Source organism: Sceloporus occidentalis, unplaced genomic scaffold, assembly GCF_023333645.1.
Source record: "Sceloporus occidentalis isolate IW3139 unplaced genomic scaffold, rSceOcc1.0.p SCAF_5, whole genome shotgun sequence".
Lineage (NCBI taxonomy): Eukaryota > Metazoa > Chordata > Lepidosauria > Squamata > Phrynosomatidae > Sceloporus > Sceloporus occidentalis.
Window position 1 is genome coordinate 5,223,215 of NW_028316985.1, and position 23,605 is coordinate 5,246,819.

At 42.8% G+C, this 23,605-nt stretch overlaps 1 protein-coding gene across 2 annotated transcripts in view; it reads left to right on the forward strand.

Moving 5' to 3' along the window:
• Positions 1 to 5,576: 5,576 nt before the first annotated feature.
• Positions 5,577 to 23,605, forward strand: part of CHCHD3 (coiled-coil-helix-coiled-coil-helix domain containing 3) — a 265,622-nt gene continuing 247,593 nt past the window's right edge. The window contains exons 1-2 of one of the 2 annotated variants that reach the window (XM_089527459.1): positions 5,577 to 5,726; positions 10,710 to 10,815. In XM_089527459.1, coding sequence (XP_089383585.1) covers positions 5,643 to 5,726; positions 10,710 to 10,815 — 190 coding nt within the window. In that variant the 5' untranslated portion in view covers positions 5,577 to 5,642. The remainder of the gene's footprint in view (positions 5,727 to 10,709; positions 10,816 to 23,605) is intronic. The other variant, XM_089527460.1, reaches the window with a different exon arrangement.

The window sequence follows — 23,605 nt, forward strand, 5'->3', positions numbered from 1 at the left end:
AGAAAGATGGTACAGAGATAGGAAAAGGATTGCAGAGAGAGGGGGGAAAGATGGCATAGAGATAGTGGAAAGATTGCAGAGAAAAAGATGGTATAGAGATTGGAAAAAGATTGCAGAAAGAGAAGGGAAGATGGCATAGATAAGAATAGAATTGAAGGGAGAAGGGGAAAGGAGGCCAAGAGATAGGGAAGAGCAGTAACAGAGTTAGAGGCAACCAGATGGAAGAACTGAATAGGGTTTTGTGCAGCTGTGAATGAAATGAATAGTTCAGAGGTTAATGTGTATTAATAAACTTCAACTTGTTGATTCTATTTTTGCCACTGTATCTGCCTGTTCCTATTGATATTAATAGTCTGGTCACACTTAGCCCAGTGAACCCACAGAACAACACAGCCACTGATCCGCATAGGGATCACCTTGAGGCCCATGTACCCAATCCAGGGAAGGACCTTGGGGGGCAAAGGCTGAGGTGATTGACAGGAGTCCAAGGGTTTGGGCCTGTGGGGCCAGCTTGGAGAGGGGATCTATCAGACATACAAACCCATGTTTAGGGTTGCCATCCCCGAGGACCTCCAAACCGGGAAGGAGGCGGAGGCTGCTCCTCAACGCAGCGATCGTCGTGGTGGGAAGCGGCCTCCTCCTCCTCCCTGGCCTTGCGGAGGCCTTGGAGGACCCTGCGGCTGGAGCTCCGACCGCAGAGCTGCCTCCAAGGCCTTGCTGGGGCCCGGAAGGGAGCGTCTCCGCTGCTGGAGCTCCTACTGCGGAGAGCCCTCCCAAGCATCAGCAAGGCCTTGGAGCCGCCGCGGGGGCTGATGTGGCCGTGGTGGGCGGGGCCGTCCCGGTTTGGGCGCCAAACCGGACCAGGACTGGGATGGCACAGCCCAAACCGGGATTGTCCCGCCCCCTGGCGGGATATGGCAACCCTACCCATGTTACATTGTGTTGCATCTCATGCTGCATGACCTTTTGCTTGGATAGTTTGGGCATCAATTTTTCTCCAGCAAAAGAGCTCAGTCTCCATGATGATTATTTTTGGAGCAACTCCAGCTCCTGTTACAAAGTGGCTCCCTCCTTCCATTACAAGGGGTGGCCAGCTTTAAGGAGCCCAGGAGCCAATTTTCTGCCCCTGGGATTATCATCTGACAAACTGGAGCGTGTCCAGAAGAAGGCGACTAAAATGGTGAAGGGTCTGGAAACCATGCCCTTTGAGGAATGACTCAGGGAGCTGGGGATGTTTAGCCTGGAGAAGAGAAGATTAAGAGGTGATATATTGTTTTCTGCTGCTCTAGAGAGCAGGATGCAATGGATGCAAGTTACAGGAAAATGGTTGCACTGGATGGGCCTTGGGATACTTGTTGTTTGCTGCATTGAGTCCCTGTATTGGGAGCAAGGCAGGATATAAGAAAATAATAATAATAATCTCTTCCAACTCTATGATTCTGCGATTCTATCTGAGGCCCATGTATACTGCAAACAGCAACACACGACAAATAAATCAACCAAATTGAAAATTTCTGTAATAGAAAATCATTTAAAACTGTTAAACAGTGCAGGAAAAGGCTGTAAGGCGAATACAAGGAAAATTCCAGAACTCTAGGGATTACATTTATATTTGACACCGTTTTTCCTTCACACCCGCCCTCATCACAGAAAGGGCAAAATTAGATCTCCAAATGCTGGCTGTGGATTGGTGCCGCAAGAGCATTTTGCTGAGGGGAAAAAAAACACTGGGCAAAGGCCTTTTTGCTTTCCTCTCTCCTGGTCCTGAAGAGAAGGGTCTGATCAAAGGCTCTTTTTGGGAGCAATGCCCCTTGCTGCTCCAGCGGAGTTGGGGGGACTAATCACTGTTTGAGCTGCCAGGCCTTGATGCTCACGGCAGGAGGCTCTCCAATGTGTCTGAGATGATGCTACGGCTTGGTCATGTTTTTTCTGCAATGAATAACGCAGCGGGGAGCAAGAAGCCTGTTGAAGGTCATGAAACATTTCTGCTGACATTGATGTTAAATGCTAAATTCCCACTCAGCACGCTTTGTACTCTGAAGTGGCCAGAAGCCCTGCACTGCCATGCCTTCCCCGGCTGGCCAGGAGCATATTTATCAAACTGATTATGGTGTATTATTTGTGGCGTGCATGGTAAGATTATCCCACAGCGAGCCAGAGCTTGGAATAATTACTTTGTTGGTCTATGACTCCCAGAAGCCCTCCACCATCATGACCTCTATGTAAAATGAGGGGAAAAAACCTTTCCCAAGATTTGGAGCTGACTACCTCCGGTTTACTCTGAAGCTTTGCAGACATGATTATGTCTGACTTTGCACTGTATCCTTTGACTGCTTTTGCTATATTTCTCCTTAGTATGAAAGCCACCCTGTTTCTTTATTAAGAGAAGACACAACTAATTAGAATAATAGAATCATAGAGTTGGAAGAGACCCAAAGGCCATCCAGTCCAACCCCCTGCCATGCAAGAACTCTCAATCAAAGCATCCCCAACAGATGGCCATCCAGCCTCTGCCTGAAAACCTCCAAAGAAGGAGACTCCACCACTCTCCAAGGCAGTATATTCCATTGTTGGGCAGTTCTTACCATCAGGAAGTTCTTCCTAATGTTGAGGCGGAATCTCTTTTCCTGGAGCTTGCATCCATTGCTCCAGGTCCTAGTCTCTGGAGCAGCAGAAAACATCCTCAATGTGACACTCCTTCAAATACTTAAACGGGGCTATCATATCACCTCTTGACCGTCTCTTCTCCAGGCTAAACATCCCCAGCTCCATAAGTCAACCCTCATAGGACTTGTGGTCTTAGAATCATAAAGTTGGAAGAAACAAACAGTTCCGACCGTCAGGACATTCTTAATCTTCCTAATGTTGAGGAGGAATCTCTTTTGCTGTAGTTTGCATCCATTGCTCAGTGTCCTCTGGAGCAACAGAAAACTAGCTTGTTCCATCCTCAACGTGACACTCCTAAAAACATTTAATAGACAATAAAAAGACAATATCTTTTCTTTATAGAAAATACAGTAATGCTTCTACTGTTGAACAGCTCTTACCATCAGGAAGTTTTTCCTAATGCTTAGAGGGAACTTCTTATCCTCTAGTTGGCATCCATTGCTCCATGTTCTAGTCTCTGGAGTAGCAGAAAACAAGCTTGCTGAATCCTCAAAGACAATAATGCTAGGAAAGGTAGAAGATAGTAGAAAGCGAGGAAGAGCCCATGCCAGATGACTAGACTCAACCATGGAGGTCATAGGCATAAATCTACAAGCTGATGCCTCATCCACAGGGTTGCCATGAATCGAGGTAAGCTCATGAACAGTTAACAACAACGGCAATTTCCAGTTTCCAGCTGGAACCCACAAGAGGGAAAGTGGGACAACCATGGTGTTTCCTAGATGCAGTATCTCTGGGCCACACAATTATAGTACTATGGACTTTTTCACACGGAGGAATGTCTCACCGTACTGAAAGAAGAAGAAAGGGGGGGGGGGGCAATCAGAAAATGCAAGAAATTACGTAATAACTTATCACATGCACAGACGAACACAGTGTCCATCCAAAAGAGAAAGCAGTGCAAATGCGAATGAAATAATCAGATGAGTACGAACCCATCGACTTCTTGATTTCGATTTAGTGTGTTTGTGCATGCGTAGGGAGGATAGGATCCCATGGCCAACAGTAATCCCATGGCTGAACTGGAGATGCATTTCATACTAATGCAAATACGAATTGACTGCGAATTCACAGTGGAAAAGGATTTATAAATTCTATATTTTTCCGAATTCAGCTATTCCTGGGATGTCTCACGATTGCATTTGGATTGCATTCTGTTTGCGTGCAACGTCGTTTTAAAATCTTTTGTGAAATTACATGAAATACCTTGGATGACCCCAGATTAACCTTCTAATTTTCCGTGTGTGATAAAGTCCTATGAACCCACTTTAAATGCCACGATTGGCACCTGCATAGGATTCAACCTATTCTGCAATGGTCCTTGCAATGTGCATGCCTGTTGTCCTGAGATTTAAAGAAAAGCAAAATTAAAACGGCTGCAGATATTTAATACTACAAATTCAGATTTCGTCTTTGCACTTCAAATTTTATTCCCCAGTCTCTGAATACTTTGGTCTTGTTGCCTTTCTTGGTCTTGATTTGGGGAAATACTTAAAAATTTGATATGTCAACTGTCAGTAACAAAACAGCAGAGGATGCCAGCCGTCAAATATTGTTGAAACCGAAGTTTCATTCCAAGCCAGCAACCCAATACCAAATACCATTGCATGCCAACAATCAAACACACAATACCATTTCATGCCAAATATCAAAATGCTATTGCATGCCAGCTATTAAGTAATATCAGTTCAAAAATATTTATTTAGTTAATAAATATTTTGAACCGATATTACTTAATAGCTGAGTGAGGATGGAGAAGAGGAGAAAGGAATGGAAGAAAGGCTGCATCCACATTGGAGAAATAACCCAGTTTGGCACTGCTTTAACTGCCCTGGCTCAAGGCCATGGAACTCTGGGAGTTGCAGCTTGTTGGGCCCAGAGCTCTCTGACAGAGAAAGCTTAAATGTCTCACAAAACTACAGTTCCCAGAATCCAGGGAAGACAGTTAAAGAGGTCTCAAACTGGATTATTTCTGCAGTGTGTTTTGGCCCTCAGTTCTTTCTCAAAGGAAGCCACAAATTATATTAGGGGATACTGGGAATCGTACTTCATTATTTGTGGTGCCAGAATTAATAATGCAGCTGCTTGGCAGAGCTTTAACTGCCCTGGCCCCATCCTATGGAATCCTGGGATTTGTAGTTTGTTGCGGCACCGGAGTTAATTGACAGAGAAGGATGAAATGTCCCACAAAATGTTTTATATATAAGCCTGTAATCCCTCCCATAGCTTGAGGAGGTTACTTTTTGGACTACAATTCCCAGAATCCCCCCTCTCAAGCAGTGAACATTGTGGTGTGGAAAACCAAAACTTATATATATATATATATTTAATATTAGATGATATATATTATATTTTATGTTTATATATATATATATATATATATATATATTTATTAATTTATTATATTTATTTGTATATTATATTATATATATTATATTATATATAATATTATATATTATAGTTAAATAATATTATATATATATATATATATATATATATATTATATGATATATATATTATATTATATAGCTTTACTACTATTTCCTATATACTTTGCTACTCATAACTCCATTTCACAACTCAGTTTCCAAACTCTGCTCCCTCATCCATAGTAAGGCCTAGTCTGGGTGAAAAAACTACATTTCCCACTGTGCATTGCGAGCGCGCCCATTTTGCCGATCTGCACTCTGGGAGGCGTAGTCCCAAGATCAATCAATCTCCCAACACTGTGAGGCCTGAGTAAAAAAGTTTCCACAGAAAAGGCGCGTCACTTTTTCTTTTCCTTTTTTTGCCGGGCTGGCCCGTTGCCCGTGGCAACCGCTCTCTCCACCAATAGGAGCGCAGCGTGCGTACGCGGGAGGCGGGGCGCGAGGGGCGCCGGGCCAATGGCGGCGTCGGCGGGCGGGGCTTGAGGGTTCTCCTTGAGCACGGGGCTCAAGGCTTTGCGGCCTAGTCGACTGGAGCGGAGGGGCGGCATGGGCGGAGGAGGCAGCGCCCCGCGGAGGGTGACCTTCGAGGCGGACGAGAACGACAACATCACGGTGGTCAAGGGCGTCCGGGTGAGAGGCTCCGGGAGCGCTTCCGTCGCGGGTGCTCCAGTCATTAGCCGCCTTTATATCCCGCTTTGAGCTGCTTTGAGGTCAAGGCGCGGGACAAGGCTCTCCTTCCTCTTTTGCTTTCGCATCAGCGGCGCTGAATAACACTGATCACAGCCCCAACTCCTCTCGCTTTCTGTGGGTCAAGAGCTGCCTCCACAAAGCAGAGGCAAAGGACGCTAGACCCAAAAGGGCCCTGATCCAGTCCATCCCCTTCTTCTGCCATGCAGGAAATCTCAATCAAAGCATCCCCATTGACAGATGGCCATCCAGCCTCTGCTTAAAGACCTCCAAGGAGGGAGACTCCACCACAGTCTCTGAGGAAGGAGTGTGTTCAAATGTCAAACAGCCCTTACTGTCAGGAAGATCTTCCTAATGTTGAGGTGGAATCTCTTTTCCTGGAGCTTGCATCCATTGTTCCAGGTCCTGTTCTCTGGAGCAGCAGAAAACAAGCTTGCTCCCTCCTCAATATGACATCCTTTCAAATATTTAAACAGGGCTATCATATCACCTCTTAACCTTCTTTTCTCCAGGCTAAACATCCCCAGATCCCTAAGTCATTCTTCATAGGGCATGGTTTCCAGACCCTTCACCATTTTAGTTGCCCTCCTTTAGACACGCTCCAGTTTCTCAACATCCTTTTTAAATAGTGGTGCCCAGAACTGTATTCCAGGTGGAACCTGACCTGAGCAGAACAGAGTGGCTCTATTACTTCCCTTGACCATTCTAGACACTATTCGTCTGTTGATGCAGCCTAACATTGCGTTGGCCTTTTAAAAGCTTCCTTTCTCTTCCTTTAAAATGTAATAAAAGGATCCCAGTGTTTGTTAAAGTCTTCCAGTGATTTCTTTTGAATCACATGAGTTAGTCTATCCATTTCTTAAAGTCATACTACTACTACTACTAATCACCAACACCACAATAATTCCTTCCTTCCCCTGCCTTGGATGAAGACAACAACCCTGTGAGGTGGGTTCAGGCTGAACCTGAGAGAATGGGTGGTCCAAGGTCACCTGACCGTTTTCCCTCTTTCTGAAGGTGCAAGGACTTGAAGGCACACAACAACAGCAACAATAACAACTACAAGCAACATCTAGCCCGCGTAGTAAGGAAGTTCTAGGACCAAGGAGCAGACAGGGAGAAGGCCTTCTCTTGCAGCCTCCCTAGACCCCAAGGAGGCAGCCGGCCTGGATTCCCTTGAAAGTGGATTCTAGAGGTTGAAGCAGACACTGAAGTCACAGCACTAAAATATCAGTTAAAATGAATTAAAAGTGGCAAGATTGGAGAGAGACCTCTAGGGCAATCGAAGGGCAAGTCCACATCAGTGTAACGGGAGAGTCAGTCTGGGAAGGCCTGCCAGAAGAGATCCGTCTTGATAGCCTTCTTAAAGGCATCAAGAGTGGTAATATGACCATTCCATAATTTAGGAGCAGCAGCTGAGAAGGTCCACTGGGTAACCACAGCCAACCTGGTTTTTCTTGACGGCAGTGAATTCATCCCAGAGGACTCGGGTGTGTGGGGTGGATTGTGTGGAAGAAGGCGCTCCCTTAAGTAAGCTGGACCGAAGCCATGAAGGGCTTTAAAGCTTATTACCAACACCTTTTACTGCGCCCGGAAACTAATATGAAGCCAGTGAAGCCATTTTAAAACAGGTGTTATATGGTTGCCTCTAGATTTTCCGCTGAAAGGTCTTCCACCAAAGATTTCAGAGCCTGGGCAGTCATGTATGGAAGGACATGGCTGTTCAGAATGTCTATGGAGAGCAGAATGATTAATTCTGGCCTTTATTTTTATGTAGAGTATTTATGCCCTGCTCTTCAGCCCCAAAGGCTCTCAAAGTGGCTTACAAAATGGTTAATTAGACGGTTCCCTGCCCTCAGACTTCCAATCTAAACAGACAGGACACAAAAGGAGAAGGAAATGGCAGTGGGGAAAGGGAGCAGGTCCAGCAGTTCTTCTCTTCCTCAGGCCTGGACCAAGGCAGATGGACTGAAGGGAGGGTTCATCTTCTTACCTTAGGCCAGGCCTGATGGAGCTGGCTGGACTTTCTCTCCCTCTCAGCTGAATGATGTCAGATGGCAAAGGGAGGGTTCATCTTCCTTGGTCTGATCTAGAATGGCTTCTTTTTGCTAAAGCTGTCCATGGCTATTTGTTGCTATAGACTTTTCAGGACTGGAACTGATCCAGAATACTTACTACTTTGATACAACAGTGGATGGGAAACACTACTGTCCTGCTTGTAGGCTTCTCAGAAGCATCTGGCCAGGCACTGTGGAGGACAGGAAGGAGAGCCTAGTGGTTAATTGATATGGCCTATCCAGGATCATTTGTTTTCTCAGAGCGAGGTGGCACAGATACAATTCAGCCAAGCATTTGCTTGCCTAGAGGGATAGGAAGCAGCCACCTTGGTTTGTTCAGTTGCATTCTCACTCACTCTTCATGCCATTGATCCCTGGGCACCACGCCACACAAACAAACCAAAAACACTGAAGCTGAAGTGAGTGAAGAAACATTTGTAGAGCAAAGGGGTGTCAGAGACAATTATTAAGGGAGCAAGGATTTTGCTACCCTACCTATTCAGCTTATATGCAGAATGTATTATAAGAAAAGCATACTTGGACACAGAAGAAGGAGTGAAAATAGGAGGAAGGAATATCAACAATCTAAGATGTGCAGATGACACCATAATACTAGCAGAAAACCTCAAAGACCTGGAATCACTACTAAGGAAAATTGAGGAAGAAAGGGCAAAGGCAGGCATATTGTTGAACATAAAGAAAACAACGACCATGGAGAATTTACACAAATTAAACCTAGACAATGAGAAAATAGAAATAGTAAAAGAATTTTCATACCTGGGATCAAACATTGATAGAAATGGGGATTGCAGGAAACTAGAAGATTAAGAATAGGGAGAGGGGCTATGAAAGAACTAGAAATGATCCTAAAATGCAAATATATATAATTGTGCACAAAAGTTAGAATCATCGAAGCCATTGTGTTTCCCATCACCATGTACGGATGCGAGAGCTGGGCAGTTAAAGAAGATAGGAGGAAAATCAATTCATTTGAGACATGGTGCTGGAGAAGAGTACTGAGTATCCCATGGACAGCCAAAAAGACAAACAAATGGGTCCTACATCAGATCAAGCAAGAAATCTCCCTGGAAGCCAAGATGACAAAACTGAGGCTGTTGTACTTGGGACACATCATGAGAAGGATTGAATCACTGGAAAAGACAATGATGTTAGGAAAGGAGGAAGAGAGCAGAAAGAGAAGAAGGCTGCAGGCTAGATGGATGGATTCTCTTAAGGAGATCACAGGCATGACTTCACAGGAATTAAGGAGAGCAGTGGAGGACAGGGAGTCTTGGAGATGTTTCATCCACAGGGTCACCATGGATCAAAATCAACTCAAGGGCAGATAACAACAACAAGAAGGATTCTGCTGGATGCATTAAATAGAAATCTTCCCCAGTAGATAGCTTGGAAAGCAAATGGGATAGCATAAACCCATAAATTAAAAAGAAAAAGCAAGCAAATAGCGTAGAGGAGTACTTGGTTCCCCTTTTGTGTCTTCCTGTCCTGAAATGATTTAGCAACTTGCAAAGGTTTTAATGGCTTTCACACGGTTGGGGAAAAAACAGGTATTTTGTTTTTTAAAACCAAGCTGCTGCAGGCACTGGATCCTCAGCAGTTTGTTGGTTTGTGTAATTTTGTACCTACTGTCTGCTGGATCATCTTTCATTTCTTACGTTTTTCTATACTGAATTGTTCCCTTTGGAAGCAATCCTGGTAGAAGGATAGAATATCATTTTTTCCCAATTAGATCATTATTGCCTTTGTGATCCAATGTGTGAATTTTAACTATTTGGTGTTAGAAACCCTGGCCTAGTAAACTAATGCCCGCTTGCCATGTTCTTGCCTGCTACATCTTTCTTGCTCATCTTGACCTGTTGGGCATCTTTCTTTTGACTTGAACCCTCCCTCCCATTTCTCAGAGATACTTATAATGGTCCTTTTGGTGTCATGCCTGTAGTTTCTGAAGCTTATGGAAAAGCTCTTACCAGCAGCACTTCAAAAGAAAAAATGAAAGGCAAATGATGAAACAGAGAAATATTGGGGTGGCACCCGCAGAAGGGTTTGTTCCTTCTGTCTCTTTGATTTCCTCTGACTTCAGCTGGCACCTACTTTCTGTCACTCTCTACCATGTATTCTTTGATTTCTCCTCCTCTCTTTGTTCTTTTACCTGTAAACACGCATTCTTCTGTTTCTGTGACACTGCCCAGTATGAACTCCCTCTGTTTTCCAAAACAAGGGTAGCAAAGAAGTTGTAGGGTTGACACTCAATTGTCTCTGACTGCTCAATTGTCACAACACACTGGTTTTGCCAACAGCCAAGGAGCTTTTTCTGCATGGCAGTTCTGTGAATTAGCATTACCTCTCCCTGTTTAGAATTTACAAATATATGCTATTAATGTGTATTCAGTACAGTACAACATCAGTTCTTTTGCCTTCGTTTCCATAGTCCTTGCATCCTATTAACCAGGCTTGTTGGAAAAAACTTCCCATAGTTTGTCGCAGTATTTGCTTGTGGGAAAGCCTGAGTAGTGTTGTACTAGGTTCCTGGGGAGACCAGGATTCAAATCCCCACTGAGCCATGGAAACCCACTAGTTGATCTTGCACAAGCCATACTCTTTCAGCCTCAGATACTCTTTCAGCCTCAGAGGAAGGCAAAGGCAAACCCTCTTTCAACAATCTTGATTTTGGTATCCATGGGGGTCCTGGAACCAAACCCCAGTGGAAACTGAGTGCCCATTGTATTTTTCCAGGCTGCCAACCACAGTAATACATTGCTGGACTTGCCTGCTATTTGGTGGGGCAATAGGGCAAATTGATAAACAGGTTATAAATGTTTAATGAGTGTTGTGTTTCATTTCTCCTCAGTTGTCTGAAAATGTTATAGAGCGCATGAAGGAGCCTTCTTCACCTGGTGGAAGGTCTCAGCAGAAAGCTGGGTCAAGTGGTCATAGCTCGATTGGAGGTAAATCAGGTATGTCCATGCTTCCAGTGATGATCAGTAAGAATCTCAATAAGAATCTCCATGTGTCTGTGAAATCATTTTGGTAAACACCTCAGTGACAGCAAATCTGATCTTGATGATCCATTGATGTTCTGTTGTTATTTGGATGGAATGGAATGGGTTTCTTGAGGACAATTTGGATGAAATGGAATGAGTTTCTTGAGGACAATTTGATTTTAAACACCCTAATGAGTTCCTTCTTGGTTTTTTCTCTGCTGCCCCAGTTATTCTTTATTTTTCCAGTTGTATGCAGACAATAATTTTTGTGTGGTGTGACTTTGTAGCTTTTCCATGGGGAGGTACGAGTCTGTTGAAGTCTTTAACACAGCTCAGCTTCTTAAAAGCTACTCAGCTGAATATGTATCCAGAGGTTAAGAGGTGTGTAGGTGTACAGTACATCATTTGAACATTAAGTGGAAATAGCCCTCCTGGGTTCTCCTCAGGTGAAGAATGTTTTTGCCAAGGTCAACTTCAAAATAGTTGTGTTGTTTTTTAGCAGAAGCCAGCTACCTGTGCAAAATATTGATTGACCAACAACTGTCGTAATACCGTATTCCCTTTCCACATTCTGAAGTTTTTGGTGTATTTAGACATAGCAGGCACAGCCCATTGATCCATCTAGACCAGTATTGTCCATGCTGACTGGCAGCAGCTTTTCAGGGTTTCCAACAGAAATCTCTCCTAGCACTGCTTGGAGATCCCTGATGTTCCTTGGTGGTCTCCAGTCCATGCATTGACCAATCCAGGCCCTGCTTGGTCAAGCCTCCAAAATTGGGTAAGAGTGGATATGTTTAAGGAGGCATGGTTCACCCACAAATAGTTGAACAAAATAAGTTGAATGGATAATTTTATAAATTCATATGTGTTGCTTTAAAAATTAGTATTCAGAACAGGCAAATAAGGAAATCTACCTGAAAATGGAGGGAGTGTCAAGGCTGAGGAGAGAATTGGTGTTGGGTTCATCTGTTCCTTTCACAGTGCTGTTGGGTGCAAGCCTTGTAGTGGAGCAAACAGTAGTGTCTGATGTTTAATGTGTATGTTAATGTTTGTGGCTGTGTGCCAACAAGTTGGCTTTGAGTTATGACCACCCTATGAATGAAAAATTTCTTAAGAGATCCTGGTATGAACAGTCCTGCTCACAGCTTTCAAACTCAGAACCATAGTTTCATTGATGGATTCAATTCATCTGTTATGTAATCTTTTTTTCTTACTGTCTTCAGCTTTACTGAACATTGACATACTTTCCAATGAGTTGTGTTGTTTCATGATGTATCCAAAGTACCCTAATCTCAGTTTAGTCATTTCAGTTTCTAGTGAGAGCTTAGGCTTTTTATGCTCCTGGACACATTTGTTTGTTTGTTTTTGCATGGTATCCATAGCGGTCTGCTTCAGCACTACATTTCAAATGAGTTGATTCCCTTCCTGTCAATTTTCATAACTGTCCAGCTTTCACAAACATGCATAGGAATCAGCAAAACTATGGTATGAATGTTCTGGATTTTGGTAATGAATGCTATATCTTTACACATGAAGATCTTAGCTAGTTTCTTCCCAGCCCCTACCAAACTACAAATACTACGTTTCTGTAGGATAGAGCTGAGGCAGTTACAGTGGTGTAAAACTACATGATTTCTGTAGTGTTCCTGATGACATGAGGCATGGCTTCCTGGTGACATGGGGCAAGGCATTCAGATGGCGTACGCTCCCATGCCATTGCGAATCCACACAGCTGACCACATGCACTGACATCATGACGTTCCAACATTGTGGCGTTTACATCTGCTGCACTACAGAAACGCCAAAAAGCCGCAGCAGGGGTGGAAAAGATAGTGCAAAAAGGACTGGACAATTTGCCGCTTCTTTTTTGTGCCAGCAATACACTGGAATGGGGCTGTGGCGTGCAATTGCTGCGGTGCCCACCCGGCTCTTTCAGTGGCGGCATCATGCCACCTCTTTGGGCCAGTTTGTTTTGGCCCTAAATCACTGATAATTCATTTTTAGGTTATCCTAACAGAGTCTAGGAGTCTATCTCTACATTGCGTTGTGACAGAGTCTGTCAGCTGGATGCACACCTTAATATGATGAAGGGATTTGACAGTATCGGAGAGAAGGGAAAGTATGCATGTTAAGTATGCATAGGCATCCTTAAATAGACAATTGGAAGTTACCAAGTCACTTGAGGTTTTATTTTTATTTTTATTATTTTTAAAAAACAGCTCCTAAGGGTTCATATATTTTTTTAACCAATTGCAACAGTGCTTGGCAATGTGAAATGTTTCCTTTGACTTGAAGCAGGGGAAAAATTAAGTTACAAAGCAATAAAAAAATAAAATCTGAGGTCTGCTGCTTCTAAACATCCTCTGCTAGCAATTTTAGAAACTTTCAACATACTGAAATATTTAACAAGTGCAAAATCTTTAAAGTATATCCGTCATTCTTTCCTAGGGCAGTGTGATGACAAGTAATTCGATCAGACTAGTTTGAGTACGTTTTCTGAATGCATGTGTTAAAAGCCGAGCCTAGTCATAATAGACAAATGTAATAGCTTAATTTATTTTAGAGCAGTACAGGATTCCTGAAAAGTTAATGTACTATTTAAAGACAAAGGCAGAAAAAAGGGGAGCTACAAAAAAGAAATGCCTCCCGCTGTAGGCTACAGACCTTTCTGTTGGGACTTCTCTTGCCTTAGTTTTCTGATCTAGCATTCTCTGTGTTGTTTCCTTGAAGGACGTGTTGCTGGCATTTCTATTCTTTTCTAGCTTTATTATGAACCTTTATATGTTCTCTTAGGCCTGGAACACACCGCCCAGAAAGGGTGGCCTGCTGGTGGCCTACTTTCCTTCGGACGGAAGCCCCAGCCGCCAAACTCTGTGGATTCTTTTTCCGCCGCAGGGCGGATGTAATGAGTGTGCACTCGTTATGTAAGTGATGCGTGGTGATGTGCAGACGCTGCACGTTGCTTACGTCCCAATGGCGCCGCCATGTACACATGGCGCCACTATTGTAATGCTGCCTGTACATAGTAGGGTTAGGGACCGTATGGTTGCCGTGTGGTCCCTAACCCTAAAATCGGCACCGGTATGCCGCTTGTTGGTGGTATGTACCGCACCTTAGAGAACTTGGGCGATTCCAACTTTCATATTAAGTTGCATGTACGCTTGCCCCTCCACATTCACTGGGGTTAGGGGCACAGGACCCCCATGAATGTGAAAAACCACAAATAAAAAAACCACTATGTTTTTACCTGAGAGAACACCTCTCTAGGAATCTCTAGGTCCTCCGGTGCAACTCTGTGGTCAACATCTGCCAGACATTGACCACAGAATTGAGCTGGAGGAGCTCCAAATGCCTAGTGGAGTGTTCTCTCTAGGAATCTGTAGGTCCTTCAGTGCAACTTTTGAATAAAGTTGACCACAGAGTTGCCTTGGAGGACCTAGATATTAACAAAATCCGTAAATAATCAAGTCTTCAAATGTGAGATCCGCAAATGTGGAGGGATGAGTGTAGTCTATTGTATTTAGATTTTGACTGTGTACACGGGAATTAAATGAAATTGAAAATCTCTCACTGCCTTAATGACCAAGTCTGAATTTGAAACCATGTCCAGGCCTGAGGTTCTTGCTGCTCCATCACACTGACTGTCCCAGTTGCACCCAGTGGAAAACTTCTTGTTAGGTGGGTTTTGCTTCTTCTCAAAATCCCGTTGCTTGACCACTGGCTAGAGACTGATGACAGGTTTGCATTTTAATCTGCAGCATACAAAATGGCTTTTGGCATTTGGTGCTGTTTCCTTTGCAGGTATTGCTCCTCCTACTCTGTGTTGTAGTATCTTGCCCCTTGGTTGCATAGGTGGATATGAGTGGGGTTTGTCCTGCCTGTGAACAGGTGAGTGGACTAGTTAGCCTATCTCTTCAGATCATCTTTCCCCCACTCGTTGTTTAACCGGTTATAATTTGAGGCTAAGCTTACTTTTCTACACTCAACTGGAAGTACTGCAGTCTTCTAGAAAAAAGTAAACTGCACTTTAAGCTTCTTTTTGCACAATGTTCAGAGACCACAGCAATAATAATAAAAACAAAACAGGATAGAAATGGTAATAGCAGCTATTTCAGCCAGCTAATACTGCATGTCACCATTTTAATTACCTCAAGATTATTTTAGAGGTGAAGATGGTGCAGAATAATTTCAAGTAATAATTCACAGACCCTAACTTTATCGTCAAGAAATGCACCAGAGACCAATGCATGAACAAGTTGAGCAGCAATCTGCTGCTGTCACGCAGTAATGTGGCGTCAAGTCATTTTGATATGAAAGCCCTATTAGTTTTTGTGTTTTGTGAATGAGCAGATGAGGCAAAGGGACACGGATACCGTCAAGAAAGATAAGCTTAATTTTGCTAGCAGCCACATACATTTACATATAATGGGCCCAGCTCTTGTAAATTGTGCAAAGCTGTCCTTGTAATTATGCATACAAATTGAGCAGCTCTGAACCAGATGGCGTAATGGTCCTTCACTGGTTTGAATGGAGATCTTCTGTGGATGTCGACAGATAGGTAACTGTTACTGAAAAAGATCATAACTTCTCGGAAGTTCACTTTTATTGGAATTGAATGTATAATTTGGCAGTAATAAAGCTGGATCACGCACAGTAATGAAATGTTTCACCTGCTGATGTAAGAAAAGGCAGGTGGGCTATTGATGATAAAATTCAGTGCATAGCAGATTGACTTGTTCTGTAATTTTCTGTGAAGGGGCAAGTGCAGGAGGTTGTGGTTCAGGAAGACTGTCTTGTCTGGATTTGTTTTTGTTGGTTTGGAAACATGGATGCATATTAATAATGAGTAAGAAGTCATTTGCTGGATCATGAAGTAAAGGTGAGAGGGCTTTTGTGCTCTCCTGAACTTCAGTCATAGTGAGGAACAGCAACAAGTAAAGACTAGAGCATTGGCATTTTTGATCTCACATTTGGTTTCCACTGTGGCTAATGATTTGTCTTTCCTTGTAATTAAACGGTCTGGCTTTTGCTGGGTTTTGAGTTACAGAATTTTGTTATGTTATGGACTTTTCTAAAAATACATTACTGTGTTTGCTTAGAGCAAGGCAAAATATGGTTCTGTATGTCATAAGTGATGTTTTGATAGGGGGTGAGAGTAGAGGAGGATGTAGTGGTTTGAGCATTAGACCATGTCTCTGGAGACCAGGGTTTGAATCCTGGCTTGGCCGTGGAAATCCAGTGGGTGACCTTGGAGAAGTCATACACTCTTAGCTTCAGAGGATGGCAACGGTAATGGCAAATGCCCTCTGAAGAAGCTTGCCAAGAAACCCCCATGTGCCCGAGGGTCGCCATAAGTCAGAAACAACTTGACGACACACAACAGCAACAAACCCAACAACAACGAGAATACAGAATGTTTGGTTTGACTGCTGATGGGCTGAATGTTTGAATGGGATTTTTAAAAGGTTGGTATGTATGACAGCTAGTCAGGTGAGATAGGGATTAATTACACTCAGGACAATTAGTTAGGTTTAGCTAGGATTATGTGGAGATATGGAGAGAGTGAGTGGGATATGTTGGAGTCATTTAGGATTTAGTTATATTTAATAAGCAACCTTTGTTGTTTGAAATTGTTATTTGCTGTTTCAACTTCTCTTTAATAAATTATTTTTTGTATTATACTCCTGTGCCTCTCTGAATGCTACAATAGAGCTATTGTTTGAGCTCAGGCCCATGGTACCTGTGGAGGCCGCAGTGGTTCAAGGGTGATGGTGTCCAGGAATGGGTTTATAAGAACAAAATCTCTAACAGGAACCACAAGGAGATCCACCACTTATGGTGCCACAATGATAGGGGCAACAGAAGGCCCTTAACATTTGAGGGCAGTGACAGGATAAGTAGAAGTCCTCGCAAGTGTCAGTAAAAGCACCAGCATCACATTAAAACAACTAGTAATGCAATAAAAGGAGTCCCTCACACAGTACATAGTTAAACTTTGCAGTTCAGTACAACTTAAAATGGATAATTTTAAAAGCAGATTGGATAAATTTATAGAGAGTGGCTACTACACATGATAGCTTTGTATTGCATCCAGGATCTGAAATTGTATGCCTCTCACTTCCAGTTACTGGGAAATGTCTGTGGGGTTTGTGTTTGTGTGTACTGGTTGGTACTGTTACACTTGTGTCTTGCTTGCCGACTTTATATAGGTATTTGGTTAGCTACTGTGAGAAATGAATGCTGGACAACAAAGATCTTCCATCTGATCCATTCTCTTCTTATGTTCTTCATAACATTGAGTATTGTAGCCTTGAATGAACTGTAGCTCAGAAACAGAAGAGATTAGGCCTCATGCTGCAGTTATACAATCTAAAAAAGCCTATTAAACCTTTCAAGCTAGAAAAGTACTCTTTCCACAGAGTCCTTCCCAACCCTACTGAAATGTATGTGCAGAATGGTCTTATTAGTAAGAACCGTGACTCCCACTGGAAGGTAAGAAGTTGCAGAAATTGCAGCCAAGACTTAAAGGTTTTCCAGCATTTCACACTTAGTGTCAGATATATGCATCACATATATGCGTGTTGGTCAAACACTATGCAGCTGTAGCCAGTGCTTTGAGTTCCTGTCCTTAGGGAACAAATTTGATTCCTAGCTGCCATGGTAGTGAAGCTGTGAGTTAAATATATGAGACCTTAAGAGGTGAGTAGAGGTCATAGTCTCATGCCAATGATTCCTCTACTAATACTAAGAATGGGTACCTTGGCATTGTGATGTTCTAGTATAACAGGTAGGACATGAGCCCTTTGAAGGAACCAATTTCTCAGGTGATGAATTCGTATCATATAGGGAAAGGCAGTAATTCAGATAGCCATCCTGTTTAGGTCTTTATATCAAAATCTAAAGGCACCAGATCCCATATGATTTTGTAAGCAGGTTCAACCCTGGTTAATACTTGTATAGGAGTGTGCCAGTGAATCCCAGGTGCTGTAGGCTATATTTCAGAGGAAGGAACTGGCAAAAAACCCTCTGAGTATTCCTTGCCAAAGAAAACCCTATGAAGCTCATGGGGTCGCTGTAAGTCATCAGGCAGCTTGAAGGCACATGCACACACACGTCAAAACCAGCACCTTGAATTGAGCTTGGAATCAAATTGGAAGCCAGTGAAGTTGGTGCAAGACTAGTGATGTGTGATCTCCATTGTGCATGTTAGACAACAGTCTAGCTGTTGGATTGTGCGTTAGCTATAGCTTCTGAACTGCTTTCAAGGGTAGCTCCAGGTAAAGTGCATTATGGCAGTCTGACAGTATAAAGAGCATGGACTACTGTTGTCAAGCCCGCCTTCCCTGAAAAGGCATGCATCTGTCACACCAACCAGAGTTGAGCAGAGATAGTCCTAGCTACATTATCACCCAGGCAGAACGCTATGTACAAGAGCACCTCCAACCTGCAATCCTCGTTCTTCAGAGAGACTGCAACCCCAAACAAAACAAGTTGTTATCTCAGTTCCCAGATTTGATTTCACCCTAAGAGGCATATTTCCTTGAGGTTAGCGTCTGGGATAGTGGTGGAATCAGGATGCTGGATTAGCAGGGTCCTCCAGCAGGGCTGTTTTTCTGTGTTAATGGGATGTCATGAAAAGTGTGGCTGGTGGCAAAATTAAACAGGGCTGGCATTTAGGCGCTTGGTGTGGCAGGAGCTTTGATCCCAGTTAAGGCCATGATGGCAGCTTTGCTAAACTAAGCTCATATCTAGTTGCATGTCACTTGGCTTTTTGGTGATTGAATAAAGTGAAATTGATTCCAGTTGGATAAGGTCTTTATGTCTGAGTATGCTTTCTCTGGTTGCACTTTATTGTGCTGGCAAAGACAAGCCAGAAAGAAAGAAGGGTGAACTACACTGGAATAGAAAATAGTAAATCAATCTATTGCCATTTCACCCAAAATAAAACAAGGTGGGAATAGGCAAAGTGAGAAACATTCTTCTAATATTCAGGTTCTCTCTTCTGATATTCCTTCTGCAGTGAGACCCACAACACAGGCTGTTTCTTTAAGCAAGCAAAGGTGGTTTTATTCAGGCAGGCTTTTAATACTTAATCATGGGATGACTTTTATATGGAGTGTTTGTTATATGGGGGGTGTATTGTAATTTTTAATGTATATAATTTTATATTTTTATTTGCTGTTTTTAAGTGTTTTTAAAACTTCTATTGTAAAGTCTTTTAAAATGTTTATTTGTGAGCTGCCTTGGGTTGCTTTCTGGGAGAAAAGCAGCACAAAAGTGAAATAAATAAATAAAGACATCTCAAAACTACTAGTTGATCAGACCTGGAAAGTTATATTTCTGCTTTACCTTACATTATAAACTAATGGTTGTGGTCTTTTGTGTTTGGAAGTTCTTAACAGCATGTCCTTTATGCATTATTGTGGGATGCTGATATTCAGAATCCAGCATCCACTAGCAGGGCCTGGCACCTCTAGAGATGCCGCCTTTATACACACAGTATGGTCAACACTTCTGCAGGGTTACAGGTTGGACGCTTACTTGCACACTGTAGCCAAACTCCAGGCAGGTAATTCTGTGTGTTGAAGGAGGCCTTAAGTGTTTTCTGATGCTCAGAAGCTTTTCATGTTACTTGACAAACTGCTTTTATCACCAGATGCACTGAGGAAGTAGGCTCAAGTCTACGAAAGCTCATGCTACCAGCTTCTCTCTTTTAGTTAGTCTCAAAGGTGCTGCAAGATCCCATGGCATACTGCTGTCATCGCTGAAGGTGGTTAAAGAAGCAGATTGTGCCATGGCACCAGGGTGCGTTGTTTAAAGATTTTTTTTAAAAAATTCACTCTGACTGGGTGTGCTGTTGAGGTTGCCTAAAAAAGCTTTTTAAAGATTTCAACCAGTGCATAAATCATAGGCTTGGAATTTCTGATAACTGTCCTTCTAGATATCCAAGAGGTGGTCTGGTAAAGTTGGAGCCAGCTTGTTGACATATGTTCTGGGACAACATTTTTGCCTTTATTAGGTGCACAGGGCCACTACTGCTAATGTCAACAGCAAGGGAATAATGACAATAAATGTCCCTATTTTGGTGAAATGCCTTTGTGCAGTTGAATGTAACTTGCTTGTTCTTTCTTTATTGTATCTGAATAGTCTTAACTTTTGATCTCTTGCATATGGCTGCTTTGAATTGTGCCTCTTGGGCTCTACATTTCACAGGCTTCTGGTGGTGGTGGTGCGTATTTGTGCACACAGAAATTATTATATTCAAAGTATTTACATACCTAACCAACTGACTGTTGTAGGGATTTGAGGGGTAGACATGGTTAAGACACCAGTTCTGACCATCTGGCATTTTGAGACCCGAGTGCTGCATAATGGGGTGGGCTCCTGTCACTAGTCCCAGTTTCTGCCAACCTAGCAGTTCAAAAGCATGGAAATGCAAGTAGATAAATAAGTACCACTTCGGTAGAAAGTTAAAAGCATTTGGTACAGTCATGCTGGCCACATGACCACAAAGACGTCTTTGGACAACACTAGCTCTTCAGCTTATTAACAGAGATGAGCACCACCTCTACAGTCAGTTATGACTAGACTTTCATGTCTAGGGACTACCTTTACCTTTTATTAACCATAGTAGAATCATAGAATCGTAGAGTTGGAAGAGACCACAAGGGCCCTCAGATGCAGAGTTGGAAGAGACCACAAGTAAAAAACCCTCAGATGCAGATTGTATTAATACCAGTAAATATTTGTTTGATTTAAGACTATCCTATGCTGACCTTTGCCCTGGCCACTAACAACCAGTCCTGTGTACCTATTGAGAACAAGTTCTTTTTGTCTTTAATCTCTGGAGGATAGTGTTATGAAGAGGCCATTATTTGCTTCTCTTTAAATTCTGAGCACATCATGTAGGAGATCCTCTGAGGCTGAGAGAGTATGACTCGCTCAAGTTCACCTAGTGGGTTTACGTGTCTGGGCTGGGATTCAAACCCTGGTCCCCAGAGTCAAACCACTACAGTGCCATCTATATATATTAATCAAAAAGAAACAAATTCTATTTTAATAATAGAATCATAGAGTTGGAACAGACCACAAGTGCCATCCAATCCAACTTCCTACCATGCAGGAATACACAATCAAAGGACCCCAACAGATGGCCATCCAGTCTCTGTTTAAACATCTCCAAAGAAGGAGACGCTCCCATGCTTTGAGGGAGTGTGTTCCACTGTTGAACAGCTCTTACTGTCAGGAAGCTCTTTCTAATGTTTAGGTAGAATCTCTTTCCCTGTAGCTTGGATCCGTTGTTCTGTGGTCAGTTCTCTGGAGCAGCAGAAAACAAGCTTGCTCCATCCTCAATATGACATCCCTTTAAATACTTAAACAGGGCTATCATATCACCTCTTAACCTTCTCTTCTCAAGGCTAAACATACCCAGCTCCCTAAGCCTCCGTAAGCCTCTAGTAATGCTATAATGTTTTATGTGGCTCTTACTCTTTTGCATCCATCTGTTTCTTCTAATTGTGCAAGGGCAAAGCACAGTCAGAAAGCCCAGTCCACAACTGCTTGGAGTCCAGCAGCCTTTGAATTCTAGGTCTGTCAATGTCAATGGCATTCCAAGCATAATCTTCAGTGATATTTACACATCAGGTTCATAGTCTATAAGTACAGACTATGTGTAGATGATATAGACTATAGAATAAGTGTGTTCTTCAAGCTGTGTTGTGCTCAAGCTATTTCACTGTTTAGGATCTTTTCAGAACAAAATGAGTGCCTTAAATGTCCAAAAAAGGTGACAGGTCTATGCAGACTTTGGAGCTTAGTGTCACATTCTGAATGAGCCATTTCTTTCAGGAGACATGGTGCAGTGTTTAGCAGGAGCAAAAGCGTCTGTGTTTTCCTCGGCAGATGCCCTAACAAAGAGACCAAGTTTGGAAAAGAGTGGGTTTTTTTGGACTACAGTTCTCAGAATCCCACGGCCAGCATGGCGAATGTGGAAAAGGCATTACAATATATAGACAGAATGTAGGTTTTGACATCAAAATGTAGTCCTTTTAATCAAGGGTTGAATGCTCAGGTGGGCTGTGCACATGTTCATGCTAGAGATGGTCTGTTGCCATAGTTTCAAAGTGGTGTTTTTTTTCCATTTCATGAGCAGAGAAAAGTAGCATATCCTTAAATTAAAAGGATAGTAGTAATAATAATGTGCCATATCTTTTCAGATCTGTATGCAAAACCTATGTTTTTCTTGATGCTTTTGACAGAGCCCAAACCCTACACCCCACTGCAACTCAAACTTCCCTCTTTCCACTGCCTCCTGTGCATCAGATTTTATTTTGGAGCACAAATCTGCCCTCTTTTAATTTTCATGGAGTGCCATGCACAAATAGCACTGTATGCAAACAATCATGGTTAATTAATACTATCAGAAATAAGGCTTTATTTTTTTCTTGCAGTAAAGCAGTTTGCCCCCCCTCCCCCCGAGAATATAATATTTGTAGACATACCAAAACTTGTCACACCTCCCTCCCACTTCTTTTTCTTTTCCCAAATTTACTGGGTATGAATTGAGGACTGTGAAAGGTGGCCAGAACGGAAGGCAGATGTGTGAAAAGGAACCATTTGACACATAGAGCTGTTAAATGGGGGGTCCAGGTATGTGGGGTGTTGGTTATGAAGAGATAAAACTGGAGCTAACAAACTAAGGTTCGATAGAGTGACCCAGCTGAGAATAAGATAGATGTTTAATTTAGGATACTTTGATGGTGTTAGAATACCATTTACTTTCATGAAAAGACCAACTGGATGCATCTGTCTGATAAATAGGGTTTAGCTCATCCTTTTCTTGATAGTTTCTAAAGACTCCACAGCAGTGAGTCTGGATTGTGGTTTGTCCCCCTGTCCTTGAGTGAAGTACTTTGTTCTCCTCGGTTACACAGAATAACTCTTTTGGCCTGTTGCCTGCTGTTTCAGAAGGCTGAAGCCCTTTCAGACAAAAAGTTCCTGTGTCAGTTTAAATCTATTAGGAAGCCTCCTAGGTTGTTCCTTTTGAAGAAAATTGAAAACCATGTCCTTTTGTCAACATCACTTTTAGTCCTTAGCTCAGCTGGGCCTTGCTTATCTCTTGACAATGGAGGGCAAAAATCTCTGGAGGTGGAGGATTGACAGAAAGCGATGAAAAACTGTTTGGTCACTTTTAATTGTTTATGCTTAAGGCTTGCCAACACGTTTGATGTGGCCGGCTGACCAACACTCCAAGTTTACTCTTCTCTCTGTGTTTTGGGGGGCAGTGTGCATCAGGAAACCAGACCTTGCAAAAGGGTGTTGTGGGTGCTTCCTTTCCCCCTTAAAGGGCGTCATGGCCTTGGCGGCACGGCTGTATAGCGCAGTGCTAGAGGTACATCATGATGCTGTGTGCCTTCTGGAGCAGTGCATGGCATCATGGCGCCCTGGGGCGGAGTTAAGGAGTGCATTGTCGGCTATGTGGAGCAATAGCATAAGATAACACTGCATGTTGTAGTAGTAATAATGGGAAAGATGCTACCTGAAGATGAATCCCTGCTTTTTCTGCAAGATATAGGTAAACTGTAGGGGGGATTTTAACCCTTTAAGACTGGGGTACACATGTCTCTAACCATGAATAAACTACATCATCTCAGAGGTACCTCCTTCACAAAACTGTTGCTAAAATAATAAAATAAGGTTACATGATAATTCACCCTGACCCCCTAACATAGTATGGGAGGCAGAAATAAATGTTTTAGTATGT